This window comes from Rana temporaria, chromosome 2, assembly GCF_905171775.1.
Source record: "Rana temporaria chromosome 2, aRanTem1.1, whole genome shotgun sequence".
Classification (NCBI taxonomy): Eukaryota; Metazoa; Chordata; class Amphibia; order Anura; family Ranidae; genus Rana; species Rana temporaria.
This window is the reverse complement of record NC_053490.1, coordinates 442,363,099-442,384,896: the sequence shown is the minus strand read 5'-3', so window position 1 is coordinate 442,384,896 and position 21,798 is coordinate 442,363,099. Positions and strand designations below refer to the sequence as shown.

The 21,798-nt window shown below is 41.9% G+C and overlaps 1 protein-coding gene across 1 annotated transcript in view; it reads left to right on the top strand.

The window, feature by feature from the left end:
• Window positions 1–2,891: 2,891 nt before the first annotated feature.
• NOS2 (nitric oxide synthase 2) overlaps window positions 2,892–21,798 on the top strand; it is a 96,465-nt gene continuing 77,558 nt past the window's right edge. Inside the window, exons 1-3 of the mRNA XM_040338428.1 lie at window positions 2,892–2,952; window positions 16,443–16,653; window positions 20,328–20,400. Of these exons, the coding sequence (XP_040194362.1) occupies window positions 16,541–16,653; window positions 20,328–20,400 (186 nt within the window). The 5' untranslated portion in view covers window positions 2,892–2,952; window positions 16,443–16,540. The remainder of the gene's footprint in view (window positions 2,953–16,442; window positions 16,654–20,327; window positions 20,401–21,798) is intronic.

Here is a 21,798-nt window from a genome sequence, read left to right as displayed (position 1 = left end):
GGCCTGGCACGGCTCAGGAGGGGGGGGGGGCGCTCGCTCGTCCCCACTCCCATTCCTGGCCGGCCGGGTAGCGTGCTTTGGATACGGGTCTGGTATGGATTGTAGGGGGACCCCCTACGTCAATTTTTCGGCGTGGGGGGGGTCTCCTTACAACCCATACCAGACCTAAGGGCCTGGTATGCTCCTGGGGGGGGAACCCATGCCGGTTTTTTCTTTGAAAATTGGCATGGAGTTCACCCTCTCAGGAATGCATGCTGAGCGACGCTGTCATTTTTTTTTAAAATTATTTGTTTTCCCGGCGCGTCTTTTTTTTTCACCCGTCGCAACTTTAGTGTCCCGTCGAAATTCTCAAAGCCGACCGGCGTTAATTACGTTCGCGCGCTGCACGTCGGGAAAATGACGTCACACGCATGCGCAGTACGGCCGGCGCGGGAGCGCGCCTCATTTAAATTTTAAACGCCCCCAGGAGAGGAGGACCGCCTTACGACGGCGGCACTTAAGTTACACAGCGTGTAATTTCTACCTAAGTGCTTTGACGATCAGGTACTTAGGTAGAAATTTTAAGTCAGTGTAACTTAACTGCTGAAATTTAAGTTACGCAGAGTTTTTGAGAATTTGGCCCTGTAACTTTAGTGCAAACCAATCAATATATACGCTTATTGCGATTTTTTTACCAAAAATATGTAGAATAATACATATCGGCCTAAACTGAGGGGGAAAAAAATGGATATTTATTATAGCAAAAAGTAAAAGATATTGTTTTTTTTTTTTCAAAATTGTCGCAGTTTTTTTGTTTATAGCGCAAAAAATAAAAACAGCAGAGGTGATCCAATACCACCAAAAGAAAGCTCCATTTGTGGGAAAAAAAGGACGCACATTTTGTTTGGGTACAGCGTCTCACGACCACGCAATTGTCAGTTAAAGCGACGCAGTGCCGAATCGCAAAAAGTGCTCTGGTCAGGAAGGGGGTAAAATCTTCCGGGGCTGAAGTGAGTACACATGAATGGGAAGAAAATCTCCAAACAATTTCTTGAAAGAGCAATTGTTGATTGATTGATTGATCTCACCCCACTTTAACAGGGAAACTATTTTCTATTGCTTTTAAAGGAGATTTCCCCTCATGTCCTATTCTGATAGACAGGAAATTAAGACATTTTTCTTAAATGGGGACAAACACACTACATAAAATGCTGAGGTTTTTCTCCCTTCCACACTATATTCAAAACTATATACAGTATAAAAAAGGTTTTAAAGTGATTGTAAACGATCAGCTTGTAAAACAACCCATTCAGTTTAAAATGGAAATAAAAGGCAAAGGGGCAGATCCACAAAGATCTGCCCCGGGGCAGCGTATCTGAGATACGCTACGCCGCCGTAACTTACTTTTTTTGTTTGAATCCTGAAAGAATTTTCTGCCGTAAGTTACGGCGGCGTAGTGAATCTCTCGCGGCGTAATGGCGCCTAATTCAAATCGGCGAGTAGGGGGGCGTGTTTCATTTAAATGAAGCGCGTCCCCGCGCCGTCCCTAAATTTCCCGCCGTGCATTGCGCTAAATGATGTCGCAAGGACGTCATTGTTTTGACGTGGACGTAAATTACGTCCAGCCCGATTCACGGACGACTTACGCAAACAAATTTTTTTTTTAAAGTATACGCGGGAACGACGGCCATACTTAACATTGAGTACGCCACCAAATAGCAGGTTTATCTATACTCCGGAAAAAGCCGACTAGAGACGACGTAAAAGAATGCAACGGCAGCTCGTACGTTCGTGGATCGTCGGAAAAAGCTAATTTGCATACACGACGCGGATTACGACGGGAACGCCACCCAGCGGACGTCGAAGAATTGCATCTTAGATCCGAAGGCATACGAAGACGTACGCCTGTCGGATCTAACCCAGATGCCGTTGTATCTTGTTTTGAGGATTCAAAACAAAGATACGACGCAGGAAATTTGAAAGTACGCCGGCGTATCAGTAGATACGCCGGCGTACTTGCTTTGTGGATCTGCCCCAAAATATTTTTTTTAGATATGAAAAACATTAGAAATAATGTTTTTCTTTTTTTTTATAAGTGATCTCATTCCCTCTGTACTCAGCCGCATTGAGTTTCCCAGTAAATGGCTGTGCAGAGGGGGCGTGTCAGGACAGGTGTGATCATTGGAGGAGAGCAGACTGAGTTCCAAGTATAGCTAGAGAACTGACAATGGTCTGCTCTCCTGCTTAGTGTGGTCAGTTTTTTTTAGGAAAGCAGAGGGACTGGCAGCAAGCCAGGGATTTTACATAAAGGAAATAATACAAAGAGAACAGGAGACTTCTTCATACAAGTACATGGTACAGCAGTCACATATCAGGAATACGAAATGATAGGGTAACAAACGCTTTAACTTTCGATTTATTTTACATTTTGGTGATCCTAATGATGTAGTAATCCCCCCCAAAATAGCTGTATATCCCCACAGCTACCCATGTGGTAATTCTTCATTTATAATATCATTATATGCCAGCTAGTGGTGATGCCGACACAGCATTTCCATTTGCAGTGTTTTTAGTGAGCTTACATCTTTCAAAGGGTAATTAAATGAAAATTTGCAGTAGTAAGATCATGGCATGTAGGCTTGCCAACATCACACTGTTATGTTGGGCTGGGGAAGCTGTACATCATAAAAATGGGACAATCACTGTGTATGAAATAAATATGTGACTAATGTTTTTATATGTAGGATTTGCCCATCTTCAGAATCTCATCCGATACTTTGCTAGGAATTGAAAAAGGATGTTTTACCATAATGGGTTTTCCCAGAAGTTAGGTAACTCAAGTCCTTCTATGACTGTCACTTCCAAGGACAAACCCCTTTCTTAGCCTCATGCCAGGATTGTATATATAATGCTTTCACTTTGGCTGCTCTTTTTGTCACTGACTGAAAGAACTGAAGCCAAAGCAGTATCCAGGTAAGAAAAATTTGACTATGTAGAATATATTTGATTTTATATTATAGAACAATACATACCTGCTAATGTACTGTAATGTTAGGGTTGCCACCTTTTCCTTCAAGTCAAACCCGAAGACTTTAGCGGCGCACAGCAATTTTCTTTATACATATATTTTTGCTAATAAATAACATTTATAAACACATGAAGTTAATAGCAAGAGTCCACCTTTACATCAGAGTCCACAGTGTTCTCCTTTTACATCTAAACTTGCAGAGTTCCCTTACACTGTAATTGGGGACTTTGTAGACTCTGATGTAAGGGAGAACTCTGGAGACTATGACATAAGGGATGCTCTGAGAACCCTGATTTAAGGGGGAAAACTGAGAACTCTGATGTACGGAGAGGAGCTCTGATGTAAGGGGGGACACTGTGGCCTCTGGTGTAAAGGGGAACTCTGATGTAAGGGATGCTCTGAGAACCCTGATTTAAGGGGGAAAACTGAGAACTCTGATGTACGGAGAGGAGCTCTGATGTAAGGGGGGACACTGTGGCCTCTGGTGTAAAGGGGAACTCTGATGTAAGGGATGCCCTGATTTTCCTTAGTGTACTCACTCAGAGGCAGGAGATAGAATGAGGGGAGACTTCAGTCAAAGACAGGGATGGATGGTGAGCTCACTCACCCCTTGGCAGTCAGCACCTCTCATTCAGATGTATCTGAGGCTGCTGGACTTCAAAGTTCCAGCCCGCACTTTCCTTTTCTGAAGCACAGCCCTGAGGATTGGAGTGTGGGTAGACCCAGAGGGGTAGGGGCAGGAGGAAGAGGTGCAGATCGAGCCCTTTTCCTCTCCCCTATGTGTGTGTGTTTGGGGGAGGGTATTGTTAGTGCTGGCTTTGGGCAGCATGAAAGAGTATAACAGACACTCTCAGCTTAGACAACTGCAGCCAGCAACCCTGCTGGGATACCATAGTCTAGTCTAAATCATTTGTCTGGGTTTCAGGCAGTCTGAAACCCGGACACATGATTCTAAACCCAAACTGTCCGGGTCAATCCTGGACACGTGGCAACCCTATGTAATGTTGAAACCTTTCTGATTCCTCTGGTTTAGGAGGTTGTAAAATCAGCAGTGAGAATCTGTAAATCAAGACAGGTTGCGTCGTACAAACACATTACAAATAGGTACATGAATATATGTACATTTTTTAAACACCTTAAAAAGCAACTTTGTCATTTTTAAACGATTAGGATTATTGTTAGGCCTCTTTCACACTTGTGCGACTTGTCGCATGACAAGTTGTACCCCAGGATTCCCAATGATAACCATTCATATCTGCACTGCATACTAGCTCATTATGAAATACTTTCCTTAGAACGAGGCGTCGGTATCTGACCCGGTCCTCGCCGAGGTAGCTGACATTAGACTCGTTGTGTCTTCCGGGTATCGCGGCTCCAGCGCTGTGAGTGGCTGTAGCCGCAATGTTGTCAAAGACTTCTTTCCAGCAAGGTAAAGCATCTGCCGGGCTTTCAGCCAAGTATCCCCGATGCGCATGCGCCGCTGCAGTCAGCGGCTCATTGCAAGGGGAATATCTCCTAAACCGTACAGGTTTAGGAGATATTCTTTTTACCTACAGGTAAGCCTTATTATAGGCTTACCTGCATGTAAAAGTTAAAAAAATTACTATACAACCGCTTTAAATCTGCTCTCACCTCCCTTTTAAATCTCATTCTAACTACCCTGTGAAAGAAAGATGCTTATACTTACTTACATAGGTGTGCGCCGACTATTGCATTAGGGTGTGCACCCCAAAGCTCAAACACACATACCTTTCTTAGGGAGAGGAAAAAGCAGCAACAATGGCAGAAATGCCTGTGCAGTGTAGGCTTGCTATGGGGTATGCATTGTTGCCTGACTGGACCATAATGCCCTGAGAATAGGTAAGTATAAAAATCTTCTTTTAACAGGGTGGTTAGAATAGGATTAGAAGGGGTGGTAGCAGGTTTATGCATAGTTAAGGGATTGTAAACCTTTGTTTTTTTTCACCTTAATGCATCCTATGCATTTAGGTGAAAAAACACCTGCCACTGTCCGGCCCCCCCCAGCCCCCCCCCCCCCCCCCCCGTTTTACTTACCTAAGCCACGAATTTCCATGGGAGTGATCCCGCGTCGCTCTCTCCACTGTTTTTCGGCTTTTCATTGGATAGATTGATAGCAGCACAGCCATTGGCTCTCTCTGCTGTCAATGAAGTCCAATGACGTGGACACCAGGGGGCAGGGCCGAGTCATACACTCGGTGACTATGGACGCCGAGTGTATGACACAGGAGCGCGCCCGCAAGGTAACCCACTCGGGAGAGAGCTTCCCAGAGGGGGTTATCTGATGCGAAGACGAGCCGCAAGAGCCGCCATGAGACCCCAGAACAGGAGGATCAGGGCCACTCTGTGCAAAACGAACTGCACAGTGGAGGTAAGTATGACATGTTTGTTATTTTTATTTCTTTTTTAAAGTGAACCTTTAGTGTCACTTAAGGAATAGCCTGAAATTCCACATTAAGCCACTTAGTAGATACTAATATTGACTTTTTCTATTACACCTAAAATCAGAAATGGGGAGTAAGAGCATATATTTCAATTAGATGCACAATGAATATTCCAGGGTGCAAATCAAAATGGTTAATGTGGTTTGACATTCACAATAGGGACATGTGCCAGACAGTGATGGGGTACTGCAATTCAGAAAATAAATAGTTAAAATGTCTGTACATAACTTTTGAATTATGCAGCCTAAAAAAAGTCCCGTACATCAATTTTTATAAACATGGATGTCCTCAATAAATAGCTAGGACATATTTTATCAAAAAAAAGAATAACACACATGACATTTCTAAAGTCTTGACTTTTATAAAAAAAAAAAAAGTATGTATAATTTTACCGTAAATCCTTAGCTTTTCCGTGCTATGCACTGCTAAGGCAGCAGAAGTAGAGCACCACGGAGCTTTGATAAAATTCCATTTTTCCTCCTGATTGGACTGATAATGAAGGCGGAACAAGACAGTGTTTATATATCCACCTGTGCCACATATTCTGGCTGGGATCATTTCATACCTACGTTCGCCTGCCGGCCACTGTGCAGTATTATTAAAAAATCACCATTAGACAGATTAATTATACCTTAACACTGAAAACGCAAGAAGATTGTTCAGGACACCTTGGGCTAGGATGAGGTGCATCTCTCAATATTCCCTGACACCTTCATAGCTACAAAGGTAATTTTAAGTATAAAGACTTACTAACTATTAGTATATGATCATGTTAGTCCAAAATAATATATATTTTATACTTTTAGCTTAAAAATTGCTATTACCATAATAAAAATGTGCATGCTTTTTTTTTTTTTTTTTATCTGTACTTTATGTTACCTAACTTAGGTTGTCGTTGTAAACAGTATCTTGGTTGTTTTACAATGAACAGACCGTGTAACATACTGGGGTTCATTTAATAAAGGCAAATAGACTGTCTATTTTGCAGTTGCTCCAGAGCAAGGAAAAAAAAAAAAAACAGCATTTTTACTTGCACATGATTGGATGATGGAAGTCAGTAGAGATTCTGCTCATTTACTAAGCTCTGGAGCAACAGCAGGTTACACAGTCTACCCGCCTTTAGTAAATTAACCCCACTGTTTGTACCTGAAGGGCATCTGTCAGATAGTAAGATCACAAAACTCCAGCTACAAATTCTTCTGTATTCTGCCCAGTAAGATTCTTGAATAATTGTGTTCTTTGATATGATCTATAAAATACAGATAAATACTAAGCTAAACTATACAATCACTTTGTATCTGATCAGGCAGGACCTTGCGCTAAATAGTTGTTGTAGGATCATAAGATGAATGGATAGTCCGATTGTAATATGTTTGGTGACCTTAAAGGGGTTGTAAAGGTAATTTTTTTTCCCCCCTAAATAGCTTCCTTTACCTCAGTGCACTCCTTCACTTACCTCATCCTTCCATTTTGCTTTTAAATGTCCTTATTTCTTCTGAGAACTCCTCACTTCCTGTTCTTCTGTCTGTAACTCCACACAGTAATGCAAGGCTTTCTCCCTGGTGTGTAGAAAGGAGCTGTGAGTAAATGGGTGTCCTGACACTCCTGCTCGCCCCCTCCCCCCTCAAGAGGCTTTCTCCACACCAGGGAGAAAGTCTCGCATTACTGTATGTAGTTACAGACAGAATAAAAAATGTACCTTTACAACCCCTTTAAGACAGAACCAAATTCAGTGAGACGTTATGAACAGATTTGGTTCTTTTGTTGAAATACTCTGCCACCTTTACAAAGCTGCAAAGAGTTGGTGACGTTAGTGTTTAGATGGACAAACTCTAGGAAGATGTTACTTAAAGTAAAACTTCACTCTCTCAATCAACATTGACTAATTTTAATCCCTATGCTGCTAGCATTAGTAAATAGATAGGAAAATATATCACATTTATTTTTTACATATCTTCGGTATCTTTTTGGTTTCTGGGCTACGCAAATTATGTCATACATCCCAGGAGTCGTCAGGAGAGGAGGAGGGGTTTTCTCAGCTAAGCAAATCCTCCTGCATGCATGCCTTAGTTAAAGGGGTTGTAAAGGTTTTTTATTTTCTAAATAGGTTCCTTTAAGCTAGTGCATTGTTGGTTCACTTACCTTTTCCTTCAATTTCCTTTCTAAATGTTTTTTTTTCTTTGTTTTCCTTGTCTGAATTTCTCACTTCCTGTTCCTCCTCAGTAAGGTGTTCAGTAAGCTGTTCTAAATGACTTTCCACGGCTCGGATGATGGTGGAAAGCTTACTGAGGAGAAACAGGAAGTGAGAAATTCAGACAAAGAAAAAAAACATTTAGAAGGGAAATCGAAGGAAAGGGTAAGTGAACCAACAATGCACTAGCTTAAAGGAACCTATTTAGAAAATAAAAGACGAACCTTTACAACCCCTTTAAGGGCAGAAGGATTCCAGGAAGAAAATGCTACATAAATCATCTGCTCTTACTCAAGATAGCCATGGCCAGAAATGCTATGAGGTATTTTTTAAAGTGGTTCCTCAGCAAAATAAAGATTAAATACATAGATGGAGGGGGGAGTTTGCTTTAAATTTAATTTAAAACTGGATTAAATAATGTTTGTGGTTCTCAGATGTCGTGTAGTTCCGCTTTAAATCCTATGTAATAAACGCCTAAGCATCTATGACAGCGCATGGTCAGCCAGATTGTATATCCATAATAATAACTCTGCCAATGTGATGCACATGAATACTCAGACATACATAAAGTGAGATTTGTGTTGTTGTAATACTCCAAGATTTAAGTGTTCTTGCATAGCAAGAGCACTTATTGTTACCTCACATATATATTATTATTCTTATTATAGCCAAATTTACCACCCTAACTCCTCCCACAGTTTTTACACTACATAGACAAGTAATATACCGAAACATTCAGATTGTTCCCGATTGGTGGGTTATTACTTTGTGGAACGTTTTGCCGAATTGTTCACAAAATATTGTCGTTTTTGCAGCAAAATTTGTCCCATAGGAATGAATTGCAAAACTAGAGTGTGAGATGACAAAAACTGAAAAATCAGGACATGATTTTTAAACTGCCACCACTCCCTCATTTTCAAGCCTACCTACACAAATCTTATATCAGCTATCCCTGCTGTCACTACACATGTCCACGGCTAAGCCATAGTCCTGATCATTTTCACAATATGACCATTTGTTTGCAACTCACACCATCCATAGGCATTCATTAAAAAATTACACACCTAAAATTTGAAGGGCAATATCTAAACTGCGACTGTGCCTTCAATTTTAAAATTTCAGAGACATACTATGCATCAAAATGTAGGTCTGGGTCTTGTGATTCTCACAATATAAAGCTCTTCACTGTAGAATTTATAGTTTTTAAAATACGACCCACTTCCTGATTGGCTGGGAGGAGAATCAGTGTTACAATAGCGAATATCTATTCGCTATTGTCCCACACCTGGGTGGGCTTCGGATGCAGTGCTCTACGCCCTGAGCCCACCCTATTTTGAAGCCTATTAGGGCCTCTGGCCTCTGGCTCTAATCACATGCTTCAAAATCCCCCATTGGAATCCATGCGTCCGGCACCCTGCATGTAGATTAGGGGGCTGGACGCATGATTAAGGGGGTCAGGGCCCCTAATGGACTGAGAGTTACATTGTGAAAATGGGTGAGGATGATTTTGGGTGGGGATGAGAGTTACATTGTGAGGAGCCTCTCCACAATGTAACTCTCATCCTTACCCAAAATCACCCTCATACATTTTCACTGGTCCACTCCAATCTACAACACAGAAGAACGCCACTGCACACTGGTGACTTACCCTCCATGCTGCTCTGTCTCACATCTGTAATGCACGCACAAGAGAGGGCTGGGTTCCCTTCCACCACTGACGAGACTGACCAGACTCCCGCCCCGCCCCCCCAACCGCAATACTAGTAACCTAGCAGCAGGCTCTGCCTCAACAGTGAAGAAAGCAGAGTGAGTACAGGATCACCTTCGGGGAGGGAGGATTACAGAGAGCAGGAGACAGGCGGCGGGTTCTTGTGTTATTCTCTATTGCGGAAACCTCGCAGCCATCGGCTGCCTGCTGTGCTTAGTCTAACACTTTCCTTCACTAAGCTGCTGTATGGGGGTGCAGACTGTCCCGGGGACTAGCAGGCCCCTTACAAGTGTGTTGCCTGTACCCCCCTGATAGCGACCCTGTGTCCCTTTCTATGCTGTAAAATACCTGGTGGATCCTGCCTTTTCCTGTGTCCCCCCTTGGTGTGCTGACCACGGTAATCTTGGCTGCTGATCCATGATACTGTGGTCGGTTTATGTGCCAACCCCATCCCACTATGTGCTCAGAGTCTCTCTGTCTCCCCATCTCCCCCTCCCTCCTGCCTGTCACGTCCTAGTGTGGGAGACAATCTTCTAACCCACACCTCCTCCTGCTATTTCATGTGGCAGTAAAGTTAGTGCTCATAATTACTGCCATTCCCTCTGTTATAACAAGATATACTACACAGTGTATGTGTTTTGTTTTTAATTCTAAAGCTAAAGCTAAATACCTTATTTCACATTGCCCATATGCAATTACATGACCGCCCGGCTGACATCAGACTGGAATCTCAGCCCCTCCCACTGTAGTCATTAGAAAGGGGAAGGAGATCGGTGGGCAGTCATGTGAATCCAAATCTGCGATGTGAAAAAACGTATTTAGCTACAGAATAAAAAAAAGAAAACACATACAATGTGTGGTATAGCTTGTTATAACAGAGGGGCTGGCAGTAATTGGGATCTCTGACTTTACAACCACTTTAAACAAAAATCTGATATTTATCACTGTTAGCAATTTCACATGTGCATCTCATGTAGGAACAAAACTGCAAACAGTGCATATTGACATCAATAGCGGAGACTGTAAAAATCCATAAAAATTTCAAAAACACAGTGCATGGTGTGCTGGGGCTATCACAATGCATGTGGGCAAATATGCAGGCTTTGACTACAGCAAGTGAATGCACATGACTTAATGCACATCTGTGTTGCAAGGAAGTAATAAACAATTGCATGCACACACAGCTTTTTTTCCACTGACAAATCAACATTTGGCTCTTTTGAACCTGCTGTTTTATTTTTTTTTATTTTTTTTCGGGTATGGTCTGCGGGACTGGGCGTTCCTATTTGATTGACAGCCTTTTGACCGTCGCATACAGCGCGTCACGAGTTGCCGAAAGTAGCCAAACGTCGGTGCGCAGGCGCCGTATAGAGCCGCACCGATGTTCGGCTTCTTTCGGCAACTCGTGACGCACTGTATGCGATGGTCGGAAAGCTGTCAATCAAATAGGAACACCCAGTCCCGAAGACCATACCCGGAAGCGGCGGAGAACATCTATCTCTAAAACGGTAAGTACTGTATTGATTTTAAAGAAAACACCCAATTGTGCTTCCCACAATTAGCCTCAATCTAATGTTAATTTTTTTTCCGGGTGAACCCCCGCTTTAACTGCTTGCCTACCAGCTGCCGCAGTTGCACTGTGGCAGGTTGGCACAGCTGCGCGAATCGGCGTCATTGTGCGTCATCTCTTTAAAGCGATATGGCAGGTTCGCGCGCCCGCAGCATGTCCTCGAAGCCAATGCACGTGGCCCATGGGCATGATATCCCCCTGGGCAACCGCAATCACTCCTGACAGAGCCAGAACGAGGATCTGTGTTTGTAGACACATAAATCCCGGTTCTGTCAAGGGAGTAGAGACAGATTGTTTGTTCCTACTAAGTAGGAACAGCGATATGTCTCCTCCCCCAGTCATTCTTATCCCCCCACAGTTAGAACACACAGTGAGGGAACACATTTAACCTCTTTAACCCCTTGATCGCCCCTTAGTGTTAACCCCTTCCCTGCCAATGACATTTATACAGTAATCAGTGGCTATTTTTAGCTCTGATCGCTGTATAAATGTCACTGGTTCCAAAAAAGTGTCCGCTCTGTCCACCACAATGTTGCAGTCCTGATTTTTTTAAATTGTGCAGCGAAATACCTGTTTCCACATTACTTCCACGATCTGAGGACTACAGTGGGAGGGGCTGAGACTTCCATCTGATGTTGGTCAGGCGGTCACGTGACCACACATTGGTGATGTGAATTAAAGTATTTAGCTGAAGAATTTAAAAATAAAAATGTTAAAATAGCACATGTGTAGTATAGCTTGTTATAACAGAGGGGCTGGCTGTAATTGTGATCACTAACTTAACAGCCACTGTAGGTGAGGGGAGAGTTTGGAGATAGGCTTGCAGACTAGGAAGTGACAGGCAGGGAGGGAGGAAGAGACACTAAACACTGCGGGATGACGGAGGCATGTAAACTGAAAATGGTATCATGGATCAGAAGCCATGATTACCGTGGTCAGCACACGTAGAGACATACAGGAACATCCAGGATCAACCAGGTATGTTACAACATAGAAAGGGACAAATGACGCAGCACAAGCACTATGCGGTTTAACATGCTTTAAAGGAACAGGATTTTTTTTTTTTAGGGTCACAGCCTAAAAAAAAAATTGTCGTGCTGGTCACACTATTATTATTATTTATTTCATGTTGATATGCAAATTCCATAGTGATCTTGGAGAAACTGAAAGCAAAAAAGCATCATTATTTGGATGTTCAATGCACTCTAAAAACTAGGACCACACTACGATCGGCTAGATAGTTCAGGTTCACAAAGCGTGCCGACATCCACGAGTCTGATCTTGTTCCCTTCTCTTTACTGTAAAAGGTGCAGAGAGTGACATACTAAGGTTGATTTACTAAAGAATTTGGGAATCTTCACTCAAAAATGATTGTGAATATTCACTTCAATTATCCACCAATGTCAAAAAGCGTCTGCACATGATTGGGTATTCAAAGTCAACAGGAATTTACTTTTCCCATGATTGGATAATTGAATTGAATATTCACACACATCCTTAAATTAAGAGTCTCAACTTCCTTAGTAAATCAACAACATATATTTATCTATAACTTCTGATCTCTAAATAAAAATATCTTCTTCTAGGCTGGTGAATGACACAGCATTCTGTTCACATAGGATGCCATCTACTGGCAGAATATGCCACACTGCATTGAAAGACAAGTGCAGGAATCAAAAATTGGCTGCAGCATCGATCCGATGTTACAGCTGTCCCCCTCCAGCACTGCACTGAGAATTGAGGGTTCAAAGACTCCTGATTGCTCAGTTCTCAGGTCCATTCTGTGCTCTGCCTCTCATTGGAGTGCTGAACTGTGGAGGGACTGGGAGTGACTGATTCAGGCCTCGTACACACGACCGGTTTCCTCAGCAGAATCCATCAAGAAACTTGGTGGGAGAGCTTTTTTTTTGAGGAAACCGGTCGTGTGTACGTTTTTCATCGAGGAAACTGTCGAGGAACTCGACGAGCAAAAGTCTGAATTTGCTCATCGTGTTCCTCGTCGGGCTGGTTTTCAACGAGAAACTCGAGCGTGTGTATGCTAAGAAACCCGCGCTTGCTCAGAATAAAGTATGAGACGTGAGTAAAAGTAGCATTTGTAATGGAGATAACACATTTTTCAAGCTGTAACAGACTGAAAAGTGCAAATCGTCTCTTAACCTCCTTAGCGGTATCCCCGAGCGTGACTCGGGGTGGTTTTTCAATGCTAGGATCAGTATCCCCGAGTCACGCTCGGGGTAGATGTGCAGAGCATGCAGCGGCGCGGCTTACCTCGCAGCATCCACAGACAAAGTTACTTACCTTGTCCCTGGATCCAGCGATGCATCCCCGCTGTGTGAGCGAGCGGGTCCTCGCTCGATTCACAGTGTGTGCCGCCGATCTCCGTTCCCTGCGATGTTACGACGCACGGGGGCGGAGAACGGCGCCAAATTCAAAAAAGTAAACAAACACATTACATACAGTATACTGTAATCTTATAGATTACAGTACTGTATGTAAAAATATACACACCCCCCTTGTCCCTAGTGGTCTGCCCAGTGTCATGCATGTTCTTTTATATAATAAAAACATTTCTTTCTCCCTGCAAACTGTAGATTGTCCATAGCAACCAAAAGTGTCCCTTTATGTCAAAAATGGTTTTAGAGCAGCTAGAAAACAGCGATAATAAATTATAATCACTTGCAGAAATGAGCGATAGCGATTTGTGGGGAAATTCGTCATAAAAAAATAAAAGTAATGACAGCGACAATTCTGCAACTGAGCAAATTTCAGTGATTTTGAGTTGATTACATTATTGAATAATTTGTATTATAATTATATTATTATTTGTTATAATTATTTATAATTATTTATTATATTATAATTTATAATTTTGTTTTTAAAACAAATTCATACCCGGGATGCCTACTAGACTCTTGTTTGGTCAGATTTAAATGAGTTATTCCTAAGAATTGCAGGCCTACAGTATAAAACGCCAAATTTCCTTGCAAAATAATTGTACCGCTTTTGGTACGTAATTCCAGACAGAATCATACCGCCAGGGAGGTTAACAAACTTTTACTTAACACGCAAACACATGAGATTAGCAAAACCATCCCCAAGAGTTGTGCCAGTGGAATCGAACTTCCCCTGCCGTTGTATGTGTTGTATGTCACCGCGTTTGAGAACGAGGAGATTTTGTCTTGACAGTGTGTACGCAAAGCAAGCTTGTCGAGGAAGCCTAACAAGGAACTCGTCGAGGAAAATGATGTGTCTTTTCCGACGAGTTCCTCGGTCGTGTGTACAAGGCCTCAGGCCCCGTACACACGGTCGGACAAAACCGATGAGAATGGTCCGACGGACCGTTTTCATCGGTTCACCGCTGAAGTGGCCTGATGTGTGTACACACCATCGTTCCAAACACACGACGTGCTGAATAAAACAAATTTCAATGCTTCTAAGCATGTGTCGACTTGATTCTGAGCATGCGCGGGTTTTGAACCGATGCTTTTCTGTACTAACCATCGGTTTTGACCGATCGGGCAGCGGTCCATCGGTTTGGTTTTGAAGCATGTTTTAAAATTTTGGGCCGAAGGAAAACAGACCGATGGGCTATACACACCGTCGGTTTGGACCGATGAAACTGAACCTCGGTCCATTCTTATCGGTTTTGTCCGATCGTGTGTACGGGGCCTTAGCACGCTGAGAGGCTGAGTCAGCTGAAAGTCAGACATCACATTATTGTCCGGATCCCTGCAAAACCTGGTCTGTTCTCTGGAATGAATCTGGGTCACAGGAGTGTAGAACTAAGTCTGTGGCCAACAGGAGAAGTATGGCCAAAAGAGCTTTGGTCATACTTCTCCTTTAAAGGAAACTTGTAATAACCTCTTACTCTGAAATGTTAGTTGCCTGGCTATCATGCTGATCCAGTGCCTATGTTGCTAAAGATGATTTTCGCACTTCAAAGTTGCGCCAGCTAGTGGAATGGCGACTAAAAACCCCCATATGCGACGTTTAAAAAATTCTACAGGTTGCATTTTTTTGAGTTACAGGGGAGGTCTAGGGCTCACATGTGTGGTTTGAACACCGTTTTCATATGCGGGCATTACTCATGTCTGCACGCGAGCTTGGCGGGACGAGGCGCGTTAAAAAAAAATCGTATTATTTATTTTACCTTTTATTTAAAATTTTTACACTGCGCCACTTTAAAGTTTTTTAAATTGTCTAACTTTTATTACTATTATAAGGAATGTAAACATCCCTTGTAATATAAAAAAATGACAGGACCTCTTAAATATGAGATCTGGGGTCAAAAAGACCAACGGCTCCCACTGTTATCTATCTTTCCTGTGTGAAGGAAAAAAAACAAAGAGAGCCGCTACTCTTGGGCACAGAACTGGTTTGAGATCAGGCTCAGGTAAGTATATGTGAAGGCGGGGGGGGGGGGGGTTAGTTAGGGTCCTGCAGCAGAGAAAGGGTTTTACCTTAATGTAGAAATCCCTAGGCCTTTAGAACCACTTTAAGTTTCCTGTTCTTGAGGGGACTTTTAGGAAAAAGTTATTTTCAAAGATATAAATACAAAGAAGAAAGCATATACTTACTTTTCCTGCTATCTGCACCACTATTCACCCCTTTGTGATTGTCCGTGCCAACCTCCTCATCACTGTAATGACGTATGGGTCAGAGGGGAGAATAACCAAAAACCATAGGTGTGCGTAGGGTTTTTCCAGGTGTGACTGGGCAAATCCTAATCACTATGTGTGGTGCAGATTCCCCCTACTGCCTGGGTCTCCGCCCATGTTGCCCCCCCCCCGCTCCTGCAGGGCTGCTGTGGGGGGGGATGTTTCAGTATGGAGAGCAGGGGAAGGAGCCAGTAAATATATAATTTACTAGCCCTTCCTTTTACTATGCTTCAGTTTGTAAATGAACAGGAAGCTGCTCAACACAGAGCACTTCCAATTCATTCACTGCCCTGTGCAACTGAGGCTGCAGAGAAAGCCATGTGTGTTTGAGCTTTGTAGTGCACTCCCTAATGCGATAGGCTGCACACACCTATGCCAATCACAGAGGGGACCAGGCCCTCGGCTACTACTAGTTTTGGAGCAGAGGAAGATCACTTTGCCAGGGAAGGCAAAGAGATGAGCAGGCAGGCGGCTGACCGGGACTTGAGCCAAGGCAGAAGAACATGCACCCAAAACTTAAAAAATATTCCCTCCACTCCGACCAGCACATGATCATCAGAAAGGGGCACAGATAGCTAACGCATGTTTTCCACATCTAGCCTATCCCAATGCAGGTTTTTCTTGATATAGTAATTTCTCTGTCTAGTTTTTGATCAAAATCTAAAAAAAAATGGACCAGGAAATATTAAGGGTAATTGCTATCATACCAGAACAACTGACAGTTTGGACCCACCTAATACAACACTAAGTGCATGTATTTTAAGTGCAGAGGATGTTGCTCTTTATTAATGTAAGAAAAAGAAATGTGCTTCCTGGTTTCATAAAAGTTTTTCTCTCTTTGACTAGGATCTTTTTTTGTCATCCAGAAGTCCAGCCCCCGTGAGAACATTTTTTTTTTTTGTTGCACTTAGTGTAAAGGCTGTCAAGGTCCTAATATCTGAACAATGATGTGCCCATGGAAGCAGTTCATGAAATCTGGGAACAATAAGGATAGATTCACACAAGATTCAACAGACCTAAACAACAATCTGTCAAAGGAGAGAGAAAAACATTGCAGGTAATATTTATTTGTTATGATGGTTGCATTTAGTAATTGTGTAATTGGTAGTGCTTTTAGTAATACATTTACTTCTCTGATGAATTTGAGCAATATGTAGCTTAGCTTGAAACTTGTTATTACACTTGAAACTATGTTAGTTAGAAAATGTTAGTTTTCTGAGAACTTTGTATGTCTTATAAATGACTGATAATGAACAGTTTGAGATTGAAGTGTCCTGGATAACTTGCAGCACATGTGAAACTGTGAACTTGACTAGTTGTCTTCATATTAATTGTATAAATGTTAAAGTTCATTATACATATTATGCACAATGCATTCATTTCCTAAATTGATTTATTGATTCTTTAGTTGCTTTACTTTAAACCCTGTTCTAAACTCAGTTTTGTTTTATTTTTATAATTCTGTATTAAATATAGAACAGAGAGTTTTTTTTATTACATGGCTTATTCAATGGGGAAATAAGCATAAGGAATTATACAGTAAAACCTTGGATTGCGAGTATATCCAAGCATGCTTGTAATCCAAAGCACTTGTATATCAAAGCAAATTTCCCCATAAGAAATAATGGAAACTCAAATGATTTGTTCCACAACCATTTCTTCATAGGTCTTTCAGTTTATAGTCCATATAAAAAGATTCTAGCAATATGATAGGTTGTGTAACCATAAAATGTCCATCCATAAAATGGAACAAGGGGATTAGAAGCAAAAACCAGCAGGAGCTACAGAGTATCCATGTATACATGAATTCTTGTGCCGAGGAGTGAGCAGAGGAAGGTGAACACCAGCCCCTAGAGTTTTAAAGCATACGTAGCTCAAAGTAAATTATACTTAAAAAAAAAGAAAATGCCAAATATGACAAAACATCTTGGCCCATCTAACCGATGACTACAAAATTGCATATTCAGAGCTGGCTTCATGACAATGTTTATAATATTCCCGACACTCGGTTTGAAATTAGGTTTTGAGATGTAAAGAGGACATTGGGGTTGATTTACTAAAAGAAAATAGACTTTTCACTTTGAAAAGTGCAGTTGCACTCTGCAAGAGCAGTTACTCCAGAGCTTAGTAAATAAACAAAAGCTCTGCTGACTTCCATCATCCAATCATGTGCAAGCAAAAATGCATTTTTTTTCCTTCCACGTGATTGGGTATTCTTTGCAAGTTGGGTAAGCTTTACCTCATTTACTAAGCTCTGGAGTAACTGCATTTTCAGAGTGCAACTGCTCTTTGCAAAGTGCACAGCTTGTTTGCCCTTAGTAAATGACCCCCATAGTGTGTTTAGATAAATAATAAGAGAATCCTTGCATGGGCACATTACCTTGCTGATTAAGATTTAAAAAATGTGAACAAGAATTAAAGGCTTCAGATATTTTAGAAGTCTTCATGAAGTTGTCTTTGAGTATAGCTTCTGTTAAAGTCCTACACTGTTAATGTTCTGTTCATAGTAAGTTATACTATTTAACTTATAGTAAGTACTGTTCTGTTTATAGTAAGCACATCTTTGGTATCCCGCAATTGAAGGCACCCCAGCAACCTTCTGAATGATGCAGTGGGGTGTTTCTCAGCTTTGACAGGGAAGTTGGTATTTGTATACTGCATGTATTGCTGGTTTAGGCACTGCCAGGATGAGCTGGCACCACACCTCAAGCCACAGCATGAACCGACAACCAGTGACGCCTGTTTAAAAAAATAATAATTTTAATGACTGTTTCAATGCGTATTAATTGGGGTTACTAAGGGCCAGATTCACATAGAAATACGTTACGCTGCGGTGGCGTAACGTATCCCATTTCACAAAGCACTTACCTGTAATCTTGCGGCGGTATAACGTAAATATGCTCGGCGCAAGCCTGCCTAATTCAAATGGGGCGGGCACCATTTAAATTAGGCGCGTTCCCGCGCCGAACGTACTGCGCATGCTCAGTCCGTAAAATTACCCGACGTGCATTGCGCTAAATGACGTCGCAAGGACGTCATTGGTTTAGACGTTAATGTAAATGGCGTCCAGCGCCATTCACGGATGACTTACGCAAACGACGTGAAATTTAAAATTTTGACGTGGGAACGACGGCCATACTTAACATTGGCTAGGCCACCTAGAGGGCACCCTTAGTTTTACGCCGCGGATCTCTACGGAAACAACGTAAATTTAGAGCGACGGGCAAAGCGGACGTTCGTGAATCAGCGTAACTAGTCATTTGCATATTCTACGCCGACCGCAATGGAATCGCCACCTAGCGGCCGGCCTAGAATTGCAGCCTAAGATCCGACGGTGTAAGTCAATTACACCTGTCGGATCTTAGGGCTATGTATGCGTAACCTGATTCTATGAATCAGGCGCATAGATACGACAATCGTATCTCAGAGATACGACGGCGTATCTCAGAGATACGACGGCGTATCTCAGAGATACGATGGCGTATCTCAGAGATACGACGGCGTATCAGGAGATATGCCGTCGTATCTCTTTTGTGAATCTGGCCCTAAATGCGTAGAGGCTGTTCACTTCCCAGGTTTTCCACTTGTTCATGCTAGTTTAATTTTGAATACCCAATAGTGCTGGCCAAGCATATGAAGCATTGAACAGCCTTTATTTCTTTAGTAAATCATCCCCTCTGTGCACTTACCATAGTAACCAAGCAGAAGTCTGCCTGTTCTAAACTACTAAGACAAAATGTAACTAAATACTACGGGTTAAGGCATATAATTTCCACTATGTGAATAAATACAGCCCATTGTATTTTTTATTGCACATTTACTGTGCTTATAAATGAATGTTATCCAATTTACCAATCTTCATAGGTAGTATTATAATCTAGTTATGCAGGTTTTGTTTATAAAACATTTATGTGATCGGATTACAATATCTTTATGAGGATCGCTTCATTGTAACGTAAATGCAAAATTCTGTAAAAACAACAAGGTAACTGATAATACTGTTTATTATTATCAGTCATTAGTCATTTCAGGATGAGTAAAGGAACTAACCCTTGGGTTTATTGGGAAAGGCTGTATGATGAAAAGTTGTATAGTAACTAACCGCCACTTTTTGTATGTAACCTATGAGTGGTTGGCTCATGCATCTTTGATAGGGAGCCTTTTCCTACAACTTACAGTCTGGAAAGTCCAGACGTCAAGCTGGATGACAGCTTAGATGAGGAAGTGGAAAACATTAAGATGGCAGAAAGCTTCTTGTGGGATGCAAAGCGGACCGGAAGTGATGTCATCTGGATGTTGGGGGTGGAGCTTTGCATTTCAAGGCTGCCCAAGCCTCTTCCTCAAGCTAACTGTCTGTGGACTACATCTCCCAGCAGGATATTGTTGTCCCAGAATACGCAGCAGTCGATATTTTCCTTCCTCTTTGCTCTCCTTTGACCAATCACAAACTTTCCAGCATACATATAGGTTAGCCCAAAATGTATGCCCCCAGGGTTAAAAACACTTTAGAGCTGAACATTATTCAAGGTTTTTCGTAAAATTGTCATTGCAGCTTAGCATTGCAGGCAATTAATTTAACCCTCCTTGCGTCACAGGTAACGAACAAAGCTTCCAAACAGGAAGATAACATTTGTATCCACTAGCAAACCTGGCTATTTATAATAATGCATTTGAATAAGTAAGCAGAACTATGTTCCATGCTTTGAAATTTATCTTGTTTTATTTCTGAAGTTCTTTGAAACAGGAGTATGCTAGCGTCAATGGCCCGACTAAAGACATGGCTGAAATTAAAATTACTTTAGAGGTTAGTACCACTTAAACACTAAACAATCCTTATTTGAGAATCGTTTTTGAGAAAGTTGTAACTGATTGTGATATGAACTTCTGGTCTCCACTAAAAACTTTCCATTGTCCATGTTCATAATTCCATGTGGTAGCAAATATATTGTAAATATTTATCTGGTGAAATTCATTTTTAAATTTTTTTGGTTTAAATTGTAAACGGTGGCTTAAGAGCCGGTTCACACTGGGGCGACTTGGGATCCGACTTGAAGTCGCCTCAAGTCGTCCCAAGTCGCGCTGTCGAGAAAAACAATGCAAGTGAATGGGAGCGGTTTTAACACACACGACTTGAGTCGCTCCGACTTCAAAAGAAGTTCCTGTACTACTTCAATCCGACTTGTAGGCGATTTGTACCCATTGATTTCAATGGAAGTCTGATCCAAGTCTGATCCAAGTCTGATCACTGTCTTAACTGAAGCGACTTTCCAGGAAGATAACATACATTTCTCAGGCAAACCCCTCCCTCCCCTAGAGCTGATTGTTGTTTGATTGGCCACTGGAAAGTCTCCTGTCCTGGAGACGACTTCAAGTCGTGTTGTAAATCGCCCCAGATCACCCTGTGGTTCATGCTCAAGTCGTGTCGGAGTCGCCTCTGAAAGTCGCGCTGGAAGTCGCGTCGCCCTAGTGTGAACCGACTCTTACCTGTTATGTCCTGGATAAAGGCAACTTCCCGGGAGGTGAAAAGAGTCCCAGTATAGATTGCAGTTGTAACCACTGTTGTATGAAATGTCATAGTGCAGACTGGCTGTTGACCACTACACGGAGAAGCAGTTAAGCTTCATGTCTTGATAAAGCACCAAAACTTTGTAGAGATTTTTTTTTTTCTTCCAGACCGATGCTTTAACCACTTCAGCCCCAGAAGAATTGGCTGCCCAATGACCGGGCCATTTTTTGTGATTCGGCAATGCGTCACTTTAACTGACAATTGCGCGGTTGTGCGATGTTGCACCCAAACAAAATTGACGTCCTTTTTTTTCCCCAAGTAGAGATTTATTTTGGTGATATTTAATCACCTCTGTGGTTTTTATTTTTTGCGCTATAAACAAAAAAAAGCAAACATTTTGAAAAAAAAGCAATATTTTTTACCTTTTGCTACAATAAATATCCCCCAAAAATATATAAAAAAATAATTGTTTCCTCAGTTTAGGCCGATATGTATTCTTCCACATATTTTTGGTAAAAAAAATCGCAATAAGCGTATATTGATTGGTTTGCGCAAAATATATAGCATATACAATATAGGGGATAGTTTTATGGCATTTTTTTTTTTTTTTTACTAGTAATGGCGGTGATCTACGATTTTTATCGTAATACATCAGACACTTTTGACACTATTTTGGGACCATTGTCATATATACAG